Below are 20,027 nucleotides of genomic sequence, written 5' to 3'. Positions count from 1 at the left end.
AAACATAGACAAGATCCCACAGACACAAAAGGGAAATGGCTGCCTAAATATGATCCCCAATCAGAGACAACGATAAACAGCTGCCTCTGATTGGTAACCATATCAGGCCACCATAGACATACAAATACACCTAGATAACCCACCCAAGTCACCATCACGCCCCAACCAACACAGAGAAAAAACAGCTTACTATGTTCAGGGCGTGACATACCCCTCTTTATATTAAGCTACCAAATGTCAATAAAATAAACATAATACCATATAAAAATAAAGCTTTTATTAAAATGTCAAAGCCATTTTCCATTTAAAAACCACTGAAATGCTGACAAAGTAATTTAAGTAAAGTCATTATGATGAATAAGTTACACAGGTTTTTGGCATGCCGATGACATGCACATCTTTAGTTACAGCAAACAGCACAGCATGTCACGCTGCCAATTGTATATTCAAAGCTTGGATGTTGTAGCAAGACCAACACTCTATTATAAAATAATGTACAATAACCCTGTTGCTTCACATGTCAGTTCAAAATGTTCTATATTATTAAGATTTCAACAACAGAATTCTTAAGATGATCTTACTTTTCATTGTTTTATACAATATCAATTAATAGAAGACGACTAAAATGATTAAGAGAACAGCATAAACACACATAGGCTAGGAAGGAATAAGATCGTACCCATGCCAAAATTATGCCATTTTTGTGTGTCTGTCATCTGTACAACAACTTGAAAAAGGCTGCTTTATCTTCTTCAGTAAATACACAGTGAATATTCATCGTATTTATAACAAGTACAGTAGTACCGATGTAATATATACACAGGGACTTTGGTACAGAATATAAAAACATACAACAAAATGGAACTATAGTTTAGAATAAACCATGTACATCCACATGTCGCTTTGGTCACATAAAAATAAATAAACAATCAATTCACAAATTTATCCCTGATAAACCTGCTACAAAAATAAATTATGATAGCTGCTACACCGTTACATTCAACCTTTAAAGCCATATTCACATGTGAATTGTGTATAACTCGCCAAACATGACAAAATATTCATATTTATAGAACAACAATTAAATTATTTCCTTTTTGATAGAGGAGAAATGCAATAGCCACAATGACTGGTATTCCAGTTGCGCTGCAAGCTGGTCAGCAGGACAATGCATTAGTAAGCACAACAGTAAAGGCAATCTTAGCTATTCCATAAAATCCTGAATACATTCTCCATCAAAACTCCTATTTAAGGCGCTGGAGCCGCCACCTCAAAAGCATTCTTGTTTGGTAACCTCAAGATCATTCACAATAAGTCTAAATGTCCACTGTTCAGACTCTGTAAACACCATACTTGCTGAGTATAAAGCAAGAATGAAAAAATCAGCTATGTTACATTGATCACCATTGTCATCTGTGCAATTAACAGCTCTCCACTTTGCAGATGGATACAGAGCTGATCCATTACAACTTGCACAATAACACTTTCACCCAGAGGGAATGCTTGATTTAAATACTGGCACCCCTCTCAATCAAAGCTTGCACAACGATGCACATTGATGGCACAAGAGCCGAGACATGAGCTGCCTCTCCAAATTAGAGATGCTCACTGTCTGCCCACCAGTGTAGCCACTATCAGTGGACATCAATCAGTGCCACCTGTTCAATGACCAGAAATTACTTTCAGATGGCCTGTACCATTAGCAACTTTTGCTAAGTTGGGGTAGTGAAGCCCCACTGGCTACATCTCCAACCCCTTCCCTTTCGATAAAACACCAGTTGGTTCAATCCTCAGTGTCAGGCTGGACCCCTAGCATGATGTGGAGCTCTTCGGCCGAGTAGCCCAGAAGATTCTGCAGGTCGCAGACGAAGCGGTAGACGTATCGCTTGCCCGAGGTCTTGTGGATGATGTTCTTGTCGTAGTAGTATCGCAGGCCACGGCTCAGCTTCTCGTAGTTCATCTTGGGCTTGTTCTTCCTGCGGCCCCAGCGTCTAGCCACCTGGAGGAGGAAGGAGAGAATGATAAACACCAATGGAAAACAGAGTCTTACACTACATCTTGATGTCTTCTGATGGCTCTTGTGTTGAAGACATTTTAGTCCTGTAAACTAGCGGTGTTGCCAATCTCGTCATACTCGTTATTGTAATTGTATCCATTTTATCACACTTGATACTTGTAATCGGAAGACCCGGAAGTGTGGTTTAAATGCAGGTAAAGCCTATACCACAAGTGTGGGGATATTTATTTAAGCTACTCAGTAAGTACACAGACAAAAACAAACATATGTCCTCAGCAAAGTCGACAGAAATATAACTAGATTGATAGCTAGAAGAACAATCACTCGCAATTCTGATTCCCACACAATATTTGTAGAAGTGGTGTAATGTGCCCTGAGATGAGTGCCCTGAGAGAGACGGAGCCCCGCGTATGTCTGTCTGGGGAAATAAGAGCAGAGGGAGAACAGCCTTTTCTAATTCTAATTGCAGCAGGCTCAAACGATACCCCCGCTCGTTTCTTACAGATGGAAGAACTAGCCAATAGTTATTTAGAGCATAAAGGGCTTCACACTGTTTGAGGGACAGAGAGATGCGTGCTGGCAGCTGACAATTACTATTTTAATTACAAAAAATACTTGTCATAATCGCATTCCGAAAATTCTCCACATCCGTTGCGATACTCTTTTTGTCAGAGTACTCGGTACACCCCTAATGTAAACCCTTGTGGCTATCTCCTCCACAACCTGATATACACATACTGTATGAGGCCAATTGACACTCACCTCATCTGGGTCAGTGAGTTTGAACTCCCAGCCGTCTCCCGTCCAGCTGATGATGGCCTGACAACTCTTATCAGTCAGGAGCTCCAGCAGGAACTGCCACAGCTGGATAGGACCGCTTCCTGTTGAGAGGAAAAAAGAGGCATAGGAGTCAGACGGCGATCAAAAGGCATAATTTGTGTATACACAACTGTAGTGTACTGTTTTGAACTGGAGTTGAAACTGGGGTTGACAGAGAGATAGATAGTATTTCATACAAGATGAGTGTAGGAGGAGTAAGGGTCGGACCAAAAAGCAGCGTTGTATGCAGACATAACGATATTTATTTAAACAAGACGAAACACGAAGAACACTTGAAATGATTACAAAACAACAAAACGACGTAGACAGACCTGAACATGTGAACTTACATAAAACACGAAGAACGCACGAACAGGAACAGACTACATACACAAACGACAACGAAACAGTCCCGTGTGGTGCGACATACACAGACACGGAAGACAATCACCCACAAACAAACAGTGTGAACAGCCTACCTTTATATGGTTCTCAATCAGAGGAAACGTCAAACACCTGTCCCTGATTGAGAACCATATAAGGCTAATTACCAATGAACCTAAACATAGAAACACATAACATAGAATGCCCACCCCAACTCACGCCCTGACCAACTAAACACATACAAAAACAACAGAAAACAGGTCAGGAACGTGACAATGAGCTGGGTTTGACTGTGTCAGCGGTTTCATAAACTCACCAGTGAAGCCAGCCAGCACGGCAGCAGGTATGACAGGCTTTCCCAGTTCCACAGGCTCGTTCCTCTCCTGGACGTAGTCCTTGAAGGATAGGCCCTGATTCCCCAGGCTCAGGGTGCTGCTGTTGCACTCGTCCTCAAAGCTGTCGTGGGACGGCACCCTCTGGTTGTCCGCCAGGGAAGACTGGCTACCCCAGGATTGCAGCATGGACTCTGGCCCCTCAAAGCTGTCCATGCTCTCCAATGAACACAAACTCTGGTCCTGGGACGAGACTGTGGATAAACAAAGCACAGAGATGGTTAGTTCAACTGAAACTGAATCACGTTAAGGAACTATCACTGAATTCAAATATCTGTTGGGAATCACTTACATGTGATCCCTTGGAAAATGAACACTAATGAATTAACATTGATTAATAGCTTCTAGACAACAGTGAGTTGGCCTACTCACAGGCTTTGCAGAGTTGTCCTGCGTCTGGGTTGCTCCTGATGTAACTGACGTTGACCGTGCTCAGTTGGGGCTTAGAGAACATGGAGAACTCCTGATCTCGGGTCAGCAGGGTAGTCTTGTCCGCAGTCTCAAACAGTTCTTTCAGCAGACTACCGCTGTTGTCAGGCACCTGCAAGGCACACTGGGTTTCCTCCAGACTGAAGCCTGTAGAGAAGAACATATGCCCACTTAGCTCATCTCATCACACCCACCCCTCAGACACCTCTTTGGACAGCTTAAAGGCCCAGTGCGGTCAAAAGCGTGATTTTTCTATGTTTTATATATATTTCCACACTGAGGTTGGAATAGTGATATCACTAGACAGTAAATTAGTTAATAGGCCAATAAAAAAAGTTTCTAACCTCTCTCTCTTTCCCCTCCCAACTCAGACCACTCCCAGACAGTTTCTTTTTGACCATTTTAATTGAAAACAATCACAGTAAAGTACTTAATTGTTAGCCAGAAATGATTTGATATTGAGATTTTTTTAAATGTCTGAATTGGGCCATTAAGGCTTCTGTTCAAATGAAGCTGAAGCCAAACTGTTTTGTCTATCTGATGTTTACTTGGATTTGAACCCTCTGGTGCTCTGTTTGTTTTTCTAATGGACACTCACCAACAGAGCTCATCCAGTTGGTTACTGAGGGCACAACACTGCTGAGGCTTTTGGATTCTTCTCTCTCTTGACATTCTGGAAGAAAACGGAGGATAAAGTCAGGAACCGTCAGAAATACTGTTATTTGATTTTAGCGTGTATCATTTAGCCAAAGGGTACAGTAATTCTACAGAATAAAGAAACCCTTTCCACCCGAATACAAAACAAACTGATGACTCCACCTATTCTTTCCCCCATCTTCCTTCCACACAAACACCATCTGACTAAAAAGTTCCACTGTTACCTTTCATCATCTGGTCCAGGTGCTCCCACAGGATGTCGCCCACAAAGTCTGGGGCCAGGTCCAGGAAGCTCTCCTTGCCCAGGTCACACAGCTCCTGGCCGTTCATGTCAAACTTAAAGAAGTGGACGTTGGCCAGGCTGAACTCACTGGCTGCCCAGTGGAGCCACTGCATCACGTGCTGCTTGGTCCACTTATGGGGGTCTGTGAAAGCGAGAAAGAAAAAAGATATGGCTTAATATACAGTCATTTTAAATTACTAAAAAGTTCATGCACAATTCCATGGAAACCTCACCAAAATACACCAGCCTTTGTCTTGATTTGACTTAATTAGGCTTACTTTTAATGATTAAGGGACAGGCAAAATGTTTTACCAAATCTCAATTTTTGATGTAAATGGCATGTTATAGAAGAGTCCAGGCACAGTTTTTTTTGATTTCACTTGGTTTTGAGAAACTTACCCCACCAGCAATAGACTTCATTATTGCTTGTTCTGCAGTATGGATAAACATGAACAAATAAGTCATTTTCGAAACGGGCGATACTTTTCTGTGTGCGAGCATTTATGTATTTTTTGGTTCCCATTGTGGTGACACGAGAAATGAGAAAGCATGTGCATGCTCGCACACGGAAAAGTATCGCCCGAGTTCAATTAAATGGAATATAAAGTTGCGGATAAAGTTCAGAATTACACAATTTCATGTGTACAACATCTAAAGACCTGCATCACTATGCTGAGAGCGTTGCCATTTCTAAAAGGACATATTTGGGTGTTTTTGGAGCCTTGGTTCATGTTTATCTGTGGCCCCCATCCTGCAGAACGAGCAATGAGGAAGTCTATTGCTGGTGGGGAGCTCTCTTTCTCCAAACCAAGTGAAATCGCAAAAAAAGTGTCTGGACACTTCTATAATATGCTATTTACATCAAAAATAGAGATTTGGTTAAAAAAGGTGAACCTGTCCTTTAAAGAGGGGGGGGGGGGAATGACTTAAACACTCAACAAGTGGGAAAATGTCATACAAACATGGTGTTAACGAGTAAGAATCAGGAGCTAATATATTGTGGAGGCTGGACTGAGTGCAAAGCTTTCGAAATGAGCCCAAAATGACTGACCTCCAATCCAGTTCAAAATTAGCTAGGAAATTAGCAAATTGTCATCCTTGTAGAAAACATTTCAATAGAAATGAAGAAAAAGGGAGGACAATGAGATTGAGCAGGTGTAGAAAGTGACTCACTGTTGGAGATGCCACAGCAGCGTTGGACCTTGGAGAAGCCACTGAAGCTGTCCTTCAAGGCCTGACTCATCACTGCCTTACTGCACGGGGTCAAAAGTGGAACAGAGCAAGGGCCCATGTCTGGAGAGTTTACAAAAACAAATGTTTGATTACTCTATTAATCAACCTTTCTAGACCTTTCTTATGTAATAACATTGCTTTAACAATGTCATAATTGTTTAAAGACCCAAATCAGTCAAAAACGCGCTTTTCCTTTGTGCCTGCGTGCATGATTACACATATATGAGCAGGGTTTACTGTCAATGCTATGAGAACAATGAGTTCTATCTGTATAATAACCTCCATTGCGCAACACAAACCACAAGTTGGTGTGATCGCAACACAATAGGCAGGTCTGTCAATGCAAACAAGAATGAACACTACAGTATGCCACTGCCTAATACTGTTCATAGTTGATCCAGCTCCAAATTGACTGTACACTACTCTGTTTTGTGCACACTAACAACGGCCTTAAAACACTACTCATACATATACAAACTCAAAAATAAAGTTACATTTAAAGGCCCAGTGCAGCCAAAACTGATTTCCCTGTCTTTTATAGACATTTACACACTATGAGGTTAGAATAATACTGTGAAATTTTGAAAATGACGACGATGCCCTTTTAGTGCAAGAGCTGTTTGAAAAGACCGCCTAAAATGTTAGTCTGTTTAGGTAGGATGGAGTTTTGGCATGCCTGGTGACATCACCAGGTGTTTAATTAGTTAATAGACCAATAAGAAAGAGGTCCAAACCTCTCTGCCAATAAAAGCTAGTTTTCAGTTTTCCCCTCCCTACTCAGACCACTCCCAGCTAAATTCTTGCTTGAGAAATTGCTCTTTGCAAAGAAGCTATTTTTATTTCATTTGAATTCAAAACAATCACAGTAAGGTACCTAATTGTTACCCAGTAATGATTTAATATTGAGATTGAAAAAACCCCCAGCTGCATTGGGCCTTATAAAAAAATCTAAATAGGGTTCAGACAGTTTAAATGGGCTAGCTACCATGGAACCGGATGAGAGATTGATTAACAAAGTTGGGGTTATGGATAATTGTTGACCTGTTTTTCTGTTCATCATTAATTAAAACAGTTTGTATGCAAGCAATCAGTTGAACTACATTGTTAACTTTGTCACCTCATGTCTCGCAAATAATCTTCCTAATAGGGTTTGGTCTAACTTTGGCCTGGGGTGATTAGTTGGTATTGGTGTTATGAAAGTGTTTTGGTGTAAAGTAGAGGGCTAGAGTGATGTGGCACTCGTTGGTAGGTTGTGGTGGTGGCGTACCATGTGAGACACAGTTGAGGCCAGAGGGCACCTCTTGAAAAGACTGCTCATCATCTGAGGGGAGGAAGTATCCCGAGAACAGAGACATGGGATCTTCAAAAAGGTCAAACGCTGCCTGCCGCTGTGGAGGACAAACACATAAAAAACAACATACTGTTAGTTTAATTTAAAAGACACAAAACATGTATTTTGCCTGATGATTTGAGAAAGCCCCATTCTACTGTATGTCTACATAATTGGATATATTAGGTGAGACAAGTATAGCCCTGAACAGATGACCAACACCTGATCACTCACAGATAATGTGAGTGAAATACCTTATTCACTTCTTTAGACGGAGTCACATAAAGTGAGATAAAAGACAAAAGATAACAGAGCAGGCAAAAGCAATGACAGAAAAAACTCTGTATGTGGGCACTCCCTTTCAGTAGAGCCAATCTGTCATCATTAGTCAAACACATCAGGCCTTTCTCATTCTCCCAGCTAAGCCTGGCCCTGAACTGCTGGGAGAGGATGACCATACATAGTCTTCCTGTTCCGTAGCAGAACTAGAAACTCCCTTGATGCAGCTGGCAGCAGTTCAGCTCTGAGGGTTTATAACACAGCGTAGGCTGCTGCTTTTTGAGAAAAAAAACTCTACCCCCTCCTCCCTCTATCCTTCTTTCTCCCTTTTCACTCTCTCTCGTTCCCCCTCTTCAAATCAGGTTAGACAAACCAGGCTCTTCTTCACAATTCTATTAGCTAAAAACAAGCCCTTTTTAAGATGAGCTCTGTTTGAATCTGCACTGTACCCATCTCAGCATTAGCCCTTTACAGATGCTGATGAGACTTCTTATGACGTTATACAACCAAGCCGCACATGAAACCATAACAAATCATTAGGACATCGATAGTAAAGATGTACGCTAAAGTGCCATTTGTGCGCCTGTCTAATACTGTAAGGCACAATGATTTTTTATTCAAATAACTCCCCACAAAACACCATCCTTTGTATCTATAAACTGCTTAATGATTTGTCTATTTATTTGGCCTTAGAAAAGGTAGGCTGGCACAAACAGGGCCCTCAATGTCTCGAGAGCATTTTTCCTGCTAGTTACCAAGGGGACTAATTGAGTTAATGGCAGTAGAGAAGGTGGAAAGACTGAGAGCCTCTCCTCCATCAGCTTCCCAATTATCTTCACATTTAATATGCCTGGCTTTGTCCTCTTTCCTTTCATTTATTATTTTATGGTTAAAGTTATGGGGAGAAGAATAGCAGACTCAAGTATGCTGCAACACACAGGATTTAACAATAAATCTCTGCTGATATTTGATATTTGGAATCTGTGCTTTCTTAACTCCTCAATAGCCTTGAGTGAAGGGTGCTCCAATTCCAGTCCTGGAGAGCTATTGGGTGTGCAGGATTTTGATCCAGCCTTGCAGTATCAGTTGTGATACAGTAGTCCTATATCTACTATACACAACTCCATCTCCAGCACTACGATGTATGCGATTTTCCTACTTATCTACTGTATTAGTGGCACAGCCTTGTGAAGTCTCACCTTGAGGCTGGAGCGATAGCCAGTGGACAAGGGGGCCACTTGGTCCATGCTGAGGTCACACATCAGTAATCTTCAGGTAAATTACAGAGAGAAACTTTATGAGCAACCCTAATACACATCAGTAATGACATCACACTGAATGGACATTTGTATGATACTGTATCTGTCTCTGAGGGTTGTAATACGTTTCTCTACAATGACAATGAATTCACATGCAACCTATAGATCAACTGTTCTCCTAAATAGCAACAACAAAATGTGCAATGTATAAATATGAGTATATTACAATGTCTTATTTTATACTGAGCACATAATGGCTTAATAGAGCCTAAATTGTGTTAGGCTATTACATTATATAAATAAAGCCTGCACATTGAATTCAATATCCTAATGCATTGGCACACTTTCCAAAGCAACCTGAACACTATTGAATAAATAGGCTATTGATTTGGCTAGTTTGGGGAATTACTTACACATGTTAAAAATATATATGTTTTACATTAGGCCAACAATTTCACACACATTATCACTATGACATCACGAATGGCTGAGACAGAAAAATAGCATAATTCTCTCATTGGTCACAAGTTTAATCGGTCCCCGAAATGATTCAAGGCCCCTCATGGTAGGGGAGGGTGGTCCTTCATATTAGATTAGCGGCCACACATTCAATAGTGATTCCATTGACATAGCCATGTTGAATAATTTGTAAAGATATATTTAATATCAGTGATAAATTAATCATTACCCCAATTTAAATAATATTTCGCATAGCCCACAAGGCATGGAATGGGATTTACCTTTGGTTATTATTCCACCAGAAACAATTATCGCAAATGTCATGTAGAACAGAAACATACTATTCAGGAAAGCAGTACAGAGTCAAATGCCACATTGTCTGGGAATAGATCAAAGAACAAGAGAAGAGACACAAATCAGGGACCTACCTGTTGAATTGATCGGCTGTTCTTCAAAACAGCAACAGTGTAACGTTAAATTGTATTCCTTTTCGTTATTGAATAATTATCCTATTCAGTGTTGTATGTGCGCAAGCCTATGCTGTATTTTAGTATTTGTACCTCCCAGATACACTGACCAGTATAAAATCAAAACAATGCACAGCCTTGTTTCTTCGTGTGTGCTTGACGAGTGTATCTAGGCAATGAGGAATTGCAGCTTTTTTTTTCTGTTTTCATTGCGCGCTGTGTAGCTCAGTGGGAGGAGCGTGTAGTAAGCAATGGAAAATGATCATAGTGGAACATATTCAACGCGCTTTACCGCATGTAAACAGTGTTGCAGTTCTGTCATAATAAAACATTTATTAACGCTGAAAACGTGCAGAAGCCAAGCAACTCTGACGCACTTATCCAGAAATATTGTCAGGGATGAATGCTGATCAAAATCACACTCAGCTCAGTAATTCATAATAGCCTATTGTGGAATGGCCCTGTCAATCTTATACTTTGAGGGTTCAAAGGCAGTGCGACTTGAGAATAAATAAAAAATATGAGAAAAGTTTCCTCAAGGATATTAACCAACAGCAATATTTTTGTTCACTGATATGTTTCAGCCCAGATCCAAAACATTGGCCAAAGAAAGATCAGGAAGTTATAGAACAAGAACATTAAGAATGGCCTGATTATTTTGTGTTGGTCTATTTAACATCTTTATGTCACAGCATTTCCCATCATGTCTGCATGAGTGGATACCTCCATCCCTAAATGATACAGTGTAAATGACATTGACTGTTGACACATCCTCCCAGACACACAACTGTGGGGGACAATGCCTGGACAAAAGAGAGATGTACAGTGTGTGATGAAGTGTCACCCTTTATTCTCACCTCGACCACGAGAAAGACGGTAGGTATAGACCCCCTACTACAAGTGAATCAGTGAATAGGGTGTATCCGTATTGTAAAAAGTGCCCTCCCCACTGCTTTCAGTCAAATGTAGTTGAGAACTCTTCCAGAGGTGTGTAATTTGGTAAACCTCATTGTGATTGGTGGGGCTTTGCTCTTTTGTTCTCTATTGCTCCTCTATTGTTCCTCAAGCAAAGGGGAGACCGATGACATCAGAAATTCCCATCAGACCAACTCTTTGAATGCCCTTCACCTTGAAGTTTTTTGATGAAAACATGTTTTTTTACCCTTTAGTGTGTGTAATTTACTGTATTTATACTTGGGATATCGCTTTTCAACAATAAAAGTTACAAAATCGCTGGAGGACTTCTTTAAATGAAACCCTTGGGAGAGAAGTTTTAGATTAGTAAAGTTTCAATTTCCAAGCTTGGTTGAGAAGGTTGTGTTTTGATTTGTAACAATGAACCTCAAAATTTGCTGTAATTATTTTGAATCGTGTAGTATTTGTACATGTCAGTCTGTTGGACGCATGCAGTATCTAGCATGGTTCTACAGGCCATGGACCATTTTCATCAACATAAAGTATATCAGTGTCACGATCGTCTTCGGGTGAAAGAGAGGACCAAGGCGCAGCGTGATATAAATACATCTTCTTTTTATTTGAAGATGAAACGAACACGAACACTAATACAAACTAGACAAAACAACAAACGTGAAGCTACAAAACGAAAGTGCAGACACAAGCAACTAACGTCAAGACATAGACAATTACCCACAACCTACCTAATGACTATGGCTGCCTAAATATGGCTCCCAATCAGAGACAACGATAGACAGCTGTCTCTAATTGAGAACCAATCTAGGCAACCATAGACTTACATAAACACCTTCAATGAACACAACCCCATGAACTCTACAAACACCCCCTAGACAATACAAACACCCTAGACGAGACAAAAACACACAAACATCCCCCATGTCACACCCTGACCTAACTAAAATAATAAAGAAAACAAAGATAACTAAGGCCAGGGCGTGACAATCAGGTGTTTAGTCAGTTCTATCTTTATGTGTGGAATGCTTTGACACATTTCAATCCATTTGGAGGATGGGGTACATCTTTGGAATTTTACCCCAAAGTTTCAGGTAGTAGAATAGTAGAGGGCCAGACTTTGGTAGCCTTCATTGGACACAACAGAGGGCTCAAATAAAGTGTTGCCACTTGTGTCTTAGTGAGAATGAGGTATTTCTTATTATTATGAGGTCTGTAAGCCTACAGTGACCACCTTTAAAAATCACACTTACATAAAAACCAGGAGAGAATAAAAGGAAACCATTTCAGAATGCTGGCACATAGCCTTGAAATTTATTGCTGATCTACAAAAGATGTGGAGTGCAGTACTAACCCTTAGAATGTCTACCTTGATATCACATTTACGCCATTTAGCAGACACTCTTATCCAGAGCAATTAGGGAAAGGGGATACCAGTTGCACAACTGAATGTATTTATCCAAAATGTGTCTACCGCATTTAACCCAACCCATCTGACTCAGAAAGATGCATTGGGGCTGCCTTAATCAACATCCACAGCGCAGTTGTTGGGGGTTAACTGCCTTGTTCAAGGGCAGAACGACAGACCTTTCACCTAGTCAGTTTGGGATTCAAACCAGCGACCTTTCGGTTACTGGTCCAATATTCTTAACCACTAGACTACCTGCCACTGCTTATATTATAGACATAAAACCTCACTGAAGGACTCCATGCTCCGTTTCCCCTTTTTTCTTGTATTGAAATCAACCTGTTAATTCATACATACTGTATGATGAAGATGATGATCCCAATGACTATTGCTTAATTTCAATGGACAGCAGCCCTGTATTGAAACGGCCATGAGAGGTCAGATGACAATGAGAAATTATGTGAAGCACTCATTTTTATGTAACATCGTTCAACCAATGAAAATATCAATCTGCCCTATTGAAAACATTGTTGGGTCGCAGGGCAACTTGCCCGGGTCTGCAAAACGTGATATAGCTTTTCATTGCACTCATTGCATCTACTGTTGCTAAGCAACTCCCAACTCCTCTGTCTGTTTCAGTGCTAAATGTGAAAAGAGAGGGAGAGAGATGAAAGAGAGAGCGATGAGGGAGATAGAGATAAGGGGGAAAGAGATGAAGGAGAGAACGATATGGAGGAGAGAGAGAGGAGGGAAATGAGATGGAGAAAGAACTAGGGATGGGTGTGTGCTGACTTCTGACAGGACATAGACCTGCTTTGAAAATAGTATGTTTAAGGATGTTGATACCTGGCTGCCAATTAATCTACTGCAGATCTGGAGCCTATCACTGATTGATATAAAGAGCAGCATGTAGAAACAGTTATCTTGGAACCGTGAATCAAATTCTCTTGTGAACGCTGGCCTCCGCCCTGGTCAGTTATGGATGTTGGGAAAGACTACAAAAACAGTGGCAATGAAAGGTTTCTCATACACACGACTAACCATCACGACCAATCACTCATCTTCATTGATTGGTACACAATGTCTAACAAGAGGGCAATATATTTAATGGCACCTACATAGAAGACCTCTCAAACTACTCCCCATAAGACATTCTATGTGTTTCCCAGATAAGCTTATCCTACGAAATCATGACACGTTCTAACATGACCAACACATCACACCCTGAGTGATGCTACTTTCTTTTCAGTGTTTTTCTTTTTCACGGCTTTGTTTTGGCCTCACCATTTTCTTTTGCATGACTCATCAAGTTCTCTTCTTTTCTTTTCTTGGGGTATTCGCAAAGGCCTGAACGATTGAGCGTCCAAGTTCAACAGAAATAAAAGCTGAGTACAGTGCACACACAGCAGTGAAATGTGCTCAGGCATCTGGATGGACAGATCCCTGCCCCACCGTCAGGCCCCCCTGGAGTGAACCCATCATGCGAAAGTTCTCCATAAAATCATCTCCCAGAGTCGATCTGCAGCTTCGCTCAGAACACTGCCAAATAGGAGTTTGCATATTTGTATTTTCACTGGAGTCTTTCACGGGTTTTTTTCAGAGTGCATGATGGCTTTTCCATAGAGACCGGCACATGTTGAAGCTGATACTCATTGTATAGTAACGTTTCCCCTTTTTTTGAAGATTTACTGAGGCGTTTCACACTTAAGAGGCAGTCACTGTTACCATATCGACTCCTGGAAGGATTGGTGCCACTGTGTACCATTAAAACCATTGTGTATTACATGTGGTCATGACTTAGCTACTGTATGTTGGAATCAAATGTTCCTCTCCTTACTAAATATCTACACTGACGAGCACTAGCCTAGTTCTCTTTAAGATTCACTGATCCACAGAAACACAGAGACTCACCTAAGCCCAAGGCTCAATCAGTGGAATGAATGTAAGCCTAATGGGCATTGTAAAAGGTAGAGTACCAAATACATTTGAATCTTGACACTAAATCTACCTGGTCATCTGTCCATATAAAACTTTTGTTATTACTGACATCATCAGTCTGTGATAGATTGACCCATTTCTACATCTCCATTCAATTGACAGTTCTGTGAAAAGTACATGCAGCCATTTGTTTTGATTGGCTGGAGTTTATTTGCTTGGCTATACCTCCCTCTGCTGGCGAAATCAAATAAAAATAGACTTCGCAAATGTATACCAAAAAAAACTTGAAATGAGCTGAGGTTTTCAGTCCAATTACTCTGCTTAATTTTATGGCCGAAATGTACACACCGGTTCACACATTTATTCATACTTATTTATGCAATAATTTGATTATAATTTGCTAAAATCATAATACTGAACTAGTCTTCAATTACAAAAATACCACATTATGCTTCAGATGGCCTTGTCTAGGGGCTTGTATGATTTGACACACTGGAGTGTACATTAAACATTTACAATAAATGTATCCAGGGATAACCGTATGAGTACACAATATATCCATACAGCATAAACAGTTATTTTTAAAAAGGCTATTGACAATGGGTACACAATTCAGCCTCTAACTAATACTTTGAGATATTCCAAAACATGATCTGGGCACAACAGCTTATTCAGAGAGCCAGCCTCCCCCACCCAGTTTTGTGTGTAAAAAAACAAGAAGCAAAGTGAAAAAATGATGTGACCATTTTTCATGTGTAATTAGGCAGTGAAATGCGATCCCTTTCTGCAGAGAGAGAGAGGCAACCCCGAGCTCCGAGCTGGAGTCAATGGCTTCCAGATTTCAATCCCAACCTCCACTGTCTAGACTCAACGTTGCTCTTTTTCTCTCCCCTCCCTCCCTCCCTCCCTCCCTCCCTCCCTGTTGAAAACAGATTCTACACAGAACAAACTCTACACGAAACACCAAGAAGCCGGGAGGTTCGGTTTTCTGCCCCCCACTCCTTCTCTCGCCCTCTCCCTCTCCCTATTTGGGGGGAGAGAGGGATGTGAAACACATTGTGGCAGGCCAGATGTGGCAGTGTTGTCGCTCTCTCCTCACACGCCACACGTGTCATCTAGGAGCGGCGAGAGTGGCGTGTCTTGGGTGCCATGGCGGGGTCACACAGACCCCCTTTTACACGGGACAGTCTAGCCCAGGTCCCTATCACTCAACACTAACCACTGGACCATTAGGCTCTACAACCTCAAAGTATCTACAGATGACATAGCTACTGAAAAATGACAGAAAGTGCAATAATGTCAGCAACATTCATGCTTGGTTTATTTGAACCTTTCCTGATGACAAGACAATGGTTAATATTCCATTGAGCATAGATGTTTAATGTGGGGATGAAGCAGATTTGGTGATGAATGACAACAGATCAACTGTTTTTTTCTCATTCAACAGATCATTTGATTGTCTTCATTCAACCCAAAAGAGCTCAGTTCAAGGGTCCTGCTGGTTTATCCAATAAGGCATTGTACATGGGTTGTCATTGCCAATCAACACTGTTAGCTCTCTGAGCTAAAGCCTATAAGTTGCAGGCAAGATTACACATCACGGTAGGCTAGCTCTGTGAACTAACTTTTCTACACATCTCAGACAGCAAAGTGCCATTGAGCCATCTGGGTACTTTTTCAGATAGCCAGTGTTCATTTTGCCATCTGGTACTTGTCAATTCTGCAAGACTGTGCTCTGTGTGCCTCAAGCTATCTACGGGAGGATTTTAATTCCCTAAATATTTCAATGTTGTTTGTTTAGAGGGAAGAATTGTATTCTATGTCTGCATTCTTTGTGTACTGTACATAAGGATTGATGTTTGTTTCCATGATTTGACTTAAGTGGAACGTCCTCTGCTTGGCTGTCACAAGAAAGTAAATCCTGGCTCAGTCTGCCAATATTCTGTTTACTGACTTACTGGGACAATAGATACTTGAAGGAAGGGCACATAAGTATATCAAGCACACCTTACCTGGATACATTGCAGGCCTGGGGCAAATTTATGTAAAATGCTTTTAAATATGTCAGGTGCACTTGATTTAGCTTTCTCAGCACAATGGAACCAATAGAATAGTCCCAAAAGTATTAACTCCGCCTTTGACCATCTTGTCTGCCGGTCAAGCTAACGCACATGCACCACAAGTAATTGAAAGTAATGTATTTAAGAAATGTGCAGTCATGCCCTAATATCAGATTACAATATACACTGAGTGTACAAAACATGCTCTTTCCATTATATTTTGTAGACTGACCAAGTGAATCCAGGTGAAAGCTATGATCCCTTATTGATGTCACCTCTCCACTTCAATCAGTGTAGATGATGGGGAGAAAAATAAGGATTTTTAAGCCTTGAGAAAATTGAGACATGGATTGTGAATGTGTGCCATTTAGAGGGTGAATGGGCAAGACAAAATATTTAAGTGCCTTTGAACGAGGTATTGTAGTAGGTGCCAGCCACACTGGTTTGAGTGTGCCAAGAACTGCAATGATGCTGGGTTTTTCACGCTCAACAGTTTCCCATGTGTATCAAGAATGGTCCACCACCCAATGGTGGACATCCAGCCAACTTGACACAACTGTCTGAAGTATTGGAGTCAACATGGGCAAGCATCCCTGTGGAACGCTTTCGATACCTTGTAGAGTCCATGCCCCGACAAATGGAGGCTGTTCTGAGGGCAAAGGGGGTGCAACTCAATATTAGCAATATGTTCCTAATGTTTTGTACACTAAGTGTACTACATGATTCAATATTAAACTATCCATCTACTGGTACATTATTGGTGGGTGGATCTTTTCGGAGTAAAAGTGCTCTTTAGATGACCATTAGATTCCTCTGGTGCCTCCCATTTTGATAATGCAAATGATTATAGAGCATCTAAAATATAGACAATTGCCATAAGTTTTTTTTGCACAAGCAACAAGTATAGGGATCAGAATGATTGAGGGTGTTCAAACAGAGGTGGGGTGAGGGGAAGAGGGGCAGGACTGGGCCCTTAGTGCCCATTGCGTCTCCCCTGACCCAGACCTGGGGGTCCATGTGTGTGTGTGTGTGTGTGTGTGTGTGTGTGTGTGTGTGTGTGTGTGTGTGTGTGTGTGTGTGTGTGTGTGTGTGTGTGTGTGTGTGTGTGTGTGTGTGTGCGTGTGTGTGTGTGTGTGCGTGTGTGTGTGTGTGTTTCTTTCATATTCTACCTTTTTTCCCTCTTCATTTTCTGGCAGACTGAAGGAATGTCTGGGTGCTGAGGGGATTGAGCCTTCACTCGTGGTGCACCATTCTGAAATGAGAGAGGGAAAAAAGAGAGAAAGAGGGAAAGTTAGAGACTAAACCACAGAAATGTAAACATGTCTGGAGCTAAAATAACTTAGCTTTCATTGAAAACACCACTCCGTCACAAGCAGACTTCTGTGTGCTAGACCCTGTCCAAAACTGTCACCAAAGGGCAGTTTGTTCTGCAGAATGGTATTGTTTTGCAAATAAAAACACAAAGTATTTTCCCTTTGAAACCTTAAACCTTGAAAACAGCGCGCTGAAGTGGATATTACAAAAATAATAATTATTATAGTGTGTTCTTGCATAATGTAAGATTTGTGATTATTACCATTATTACCATGTTTTTCAATGTTTGACAAATCATTATTTGTAGGCCTATCAATAATTGTGGTTATTTCAATGACAAAAGCCATGCATGTCAGTATGCAAAAAAAGTGCATTCAAATGTTAACACGTTTTTTATATGTAAGTCACTGACATTTACATAATTATTACAAATCATTTTGTGGTCATGTCTTATCATTGGGCCTTTGAATATATCTTGCTTATTACTGCTGATTATCATTTATACCACATCTCTGCTCTAATAGACACTATTGTTTTAATAAAGGAGACCTCTTTCACCAGGAACCTGATGCTTGACCTCACTTCGTGAGGGGGATTCTTTAAGCCTGGAGAGTTAGCAATTTGACACAATTACTTTTATCATTAAAGTCAATTAGCTCTGTCCAGAAACTGGTCAAGCACAAAGCAATCTTTGTCTCCCACTCCACCAAATAACATTGATGGTCTAGGCAAAAGGGCTGGCATTCTTAGATGTTCTGAAAGTTTTCACTGTATGAGTACACCTTGCTATCCACACCCTATACCTACCTGACAATACAGTACATTCAACTTTCACCCCTTGAATCAAAATCGTTTTTACTTTTTGATTTGAATAGTATAGTAGTCACATTACTACTACTTCACATGTATTTTACTCCTCAGTTACGACTCTAGCTGCCGACCAACTCTCTCCCTCCCCCATCCATCCATTCTCTCTCTCTGTCTCTTTCTCTCGCTCTCGCTCTCTCTCTTTCTCTCTCTCTTTCTCTCTCGTGCGCAGTTGTGTTTTGTGTGTGACTTGCCTCCATTCTCCAATACTTAGTAGTAGATGCAGTTTGGTCGCATTGAAGAGCAGTTCATTGAAACATCGTGGCAGCTTTAGTTTTTCTCACCGACAACGATTCGACGTTTCACGACCAAACCGTAAGTCCAAGCGTTATTATGAAAGCTTTTACAAAAAAAGTTGATGTTTTAGGACATGTCGCTTTGCGCTGTAGCTGAGCTGGAAGCTAGCTGTTTAATATCAATGATTCAATTATAATGTTTGCTATCACAATTTTTTTATTAAAAAGTTTTTGTGAACTTGAGGAAGGGGTTGCATTGAGCATTCTCAATGATGATGCATGATGCTCTGAAGTGATGGTCCGTGAGTGACAGTTGACAGGTAGGAGGATATTTTGGTCACTCCCTGATGAGAAGGCTACATTTATGGCAGACCTTTTAATCAAACCATTACAAAGCACAGGGCAAATAGAAATGATAGAAATGGGTGATGCAATACTGACAAAAGTTGTTGTGTTGTGGTTGTGGTAATTGTGAGCTAATAGTGTATAATTGTATCAACAATATGAATGATTGTTCACCACTTACTGTTTTATCCCACAGCTGTCCTTTTTGTTGTTTTGCCTTCTTACCTCTGTGTTTACATGTGTAGGCCCTATCTATCTTTTTTACTTCTATTTTGTATAATTTTCTACTATTGTTTTCTGCTGACTTTATAAGTATGCTGTGGCCTACTATACAGAAACTATTGTCATTTTGCTGACACTTTTCTCCAAAGCGACTTAAACCACTGTCGCTATTGACATTGATTCAGTATATCACTGCACACTCTTGGCCAGGTCATTATTGTAAAAGACAATGTGTTCTCAATAATCTACCAGGATAAATTAATAATAATATTTTTCTTTAGTTAGTCTGGGACTCTTAAATATTAGTCTCATGCTCTCTGTTAATTTATCTATATTTCTCCTGGATTGAAGGAAAGGGCCGTGCATAATCTTGGAATGGGCTTGATCCAACCATGCTCCACCCATAGACACTACACATTAAGACAATTAAATCTTAAATTAATTTACCTGTTCAATAATGAGTTCAGTTAATCAGCTACTTTTATAATGAACACAATATAGTATTGACATACCTTCTGTAACTAAGCTTTCAGTGCCGAATCACAAATAATTAAATCAATTTAGAATTAAATCTACACAGTGATTTAAATATGTTATCAACCATTTATAAACCATTTATAACAATACTGTATATATTTATAGCTTTATCAACCACTTATAAACTAGTATAAGCTATGTAGGTTATTACCGCAATATCATTCC

At 40.5% G+C, this 20,027-nt stretch overlaps 1 protein-coding gene across 2 annotated transcripts; it reads right to left on the bottom strand.

Moving 5' to 3' along the window:
- Positions 1-255: 255 nt before the first annotated feature.
- ets2 (v-ets avian erythroblastosis virus E26 oncogene homolog 2) lies at positions 256-10,167 on the bottom strand. Of its 2 annotated transcripts, XM_039005342.1 has the most exons (10): positions 9,970-10,167; positions 9,023-9,092; positions 7,482-7,602; positions 6,155-6,274; positions 4,923-5,123; positions 4,640-4,714; positions 3,985-4,188; positions 3,537-3,806; positions 2,780-2,898; positions 256-1,999 (listed from the first exon to the last, which is right to left on the bottom strand). In XM_039005342.1, the coding sequence occupies exons 2-10, from the start codon at positions 9,083-9,085 to the stop codon at positions 1,784-1,786; spliced, it is 1,389 nt and encodes a 462-aa protein (XP_038861270.1). In that variant the 5' UTR covers positions 9,086-9,092; positions 9,970-10,167; the 3' UTR covers positions 256-1,783. The 2 variants fall into 2 exon arrangements, with proteins under 2 accessions (XP_038861270.1, XP_038861272.1); XM_039005344.1 differs by lacking the exon at positions 9,023-9,092.
- Positions 10,168-20,027: the final 9,860 nt, after the last annotated feature.

This window comes from Salvelinus namaycush, chromosome 12 (assembly GCF_016432855.1).
Source record: "Salvelinus namaycush isolate Seneca chromosome 12, SaNama_1.0, whole genome shotgun sequence".
NCBI classification, from domain to species: Eukaryota; Metazoa; Chordata; class Actinopteri; order Salmoniformes; family Salmonidae; genus Salvelinus; species Salvelinus namaycush.
Note: the sequence above shows the minus strand (reverse complement) of the source record. Positions and strands in the feature narration are given on the sequence as shown.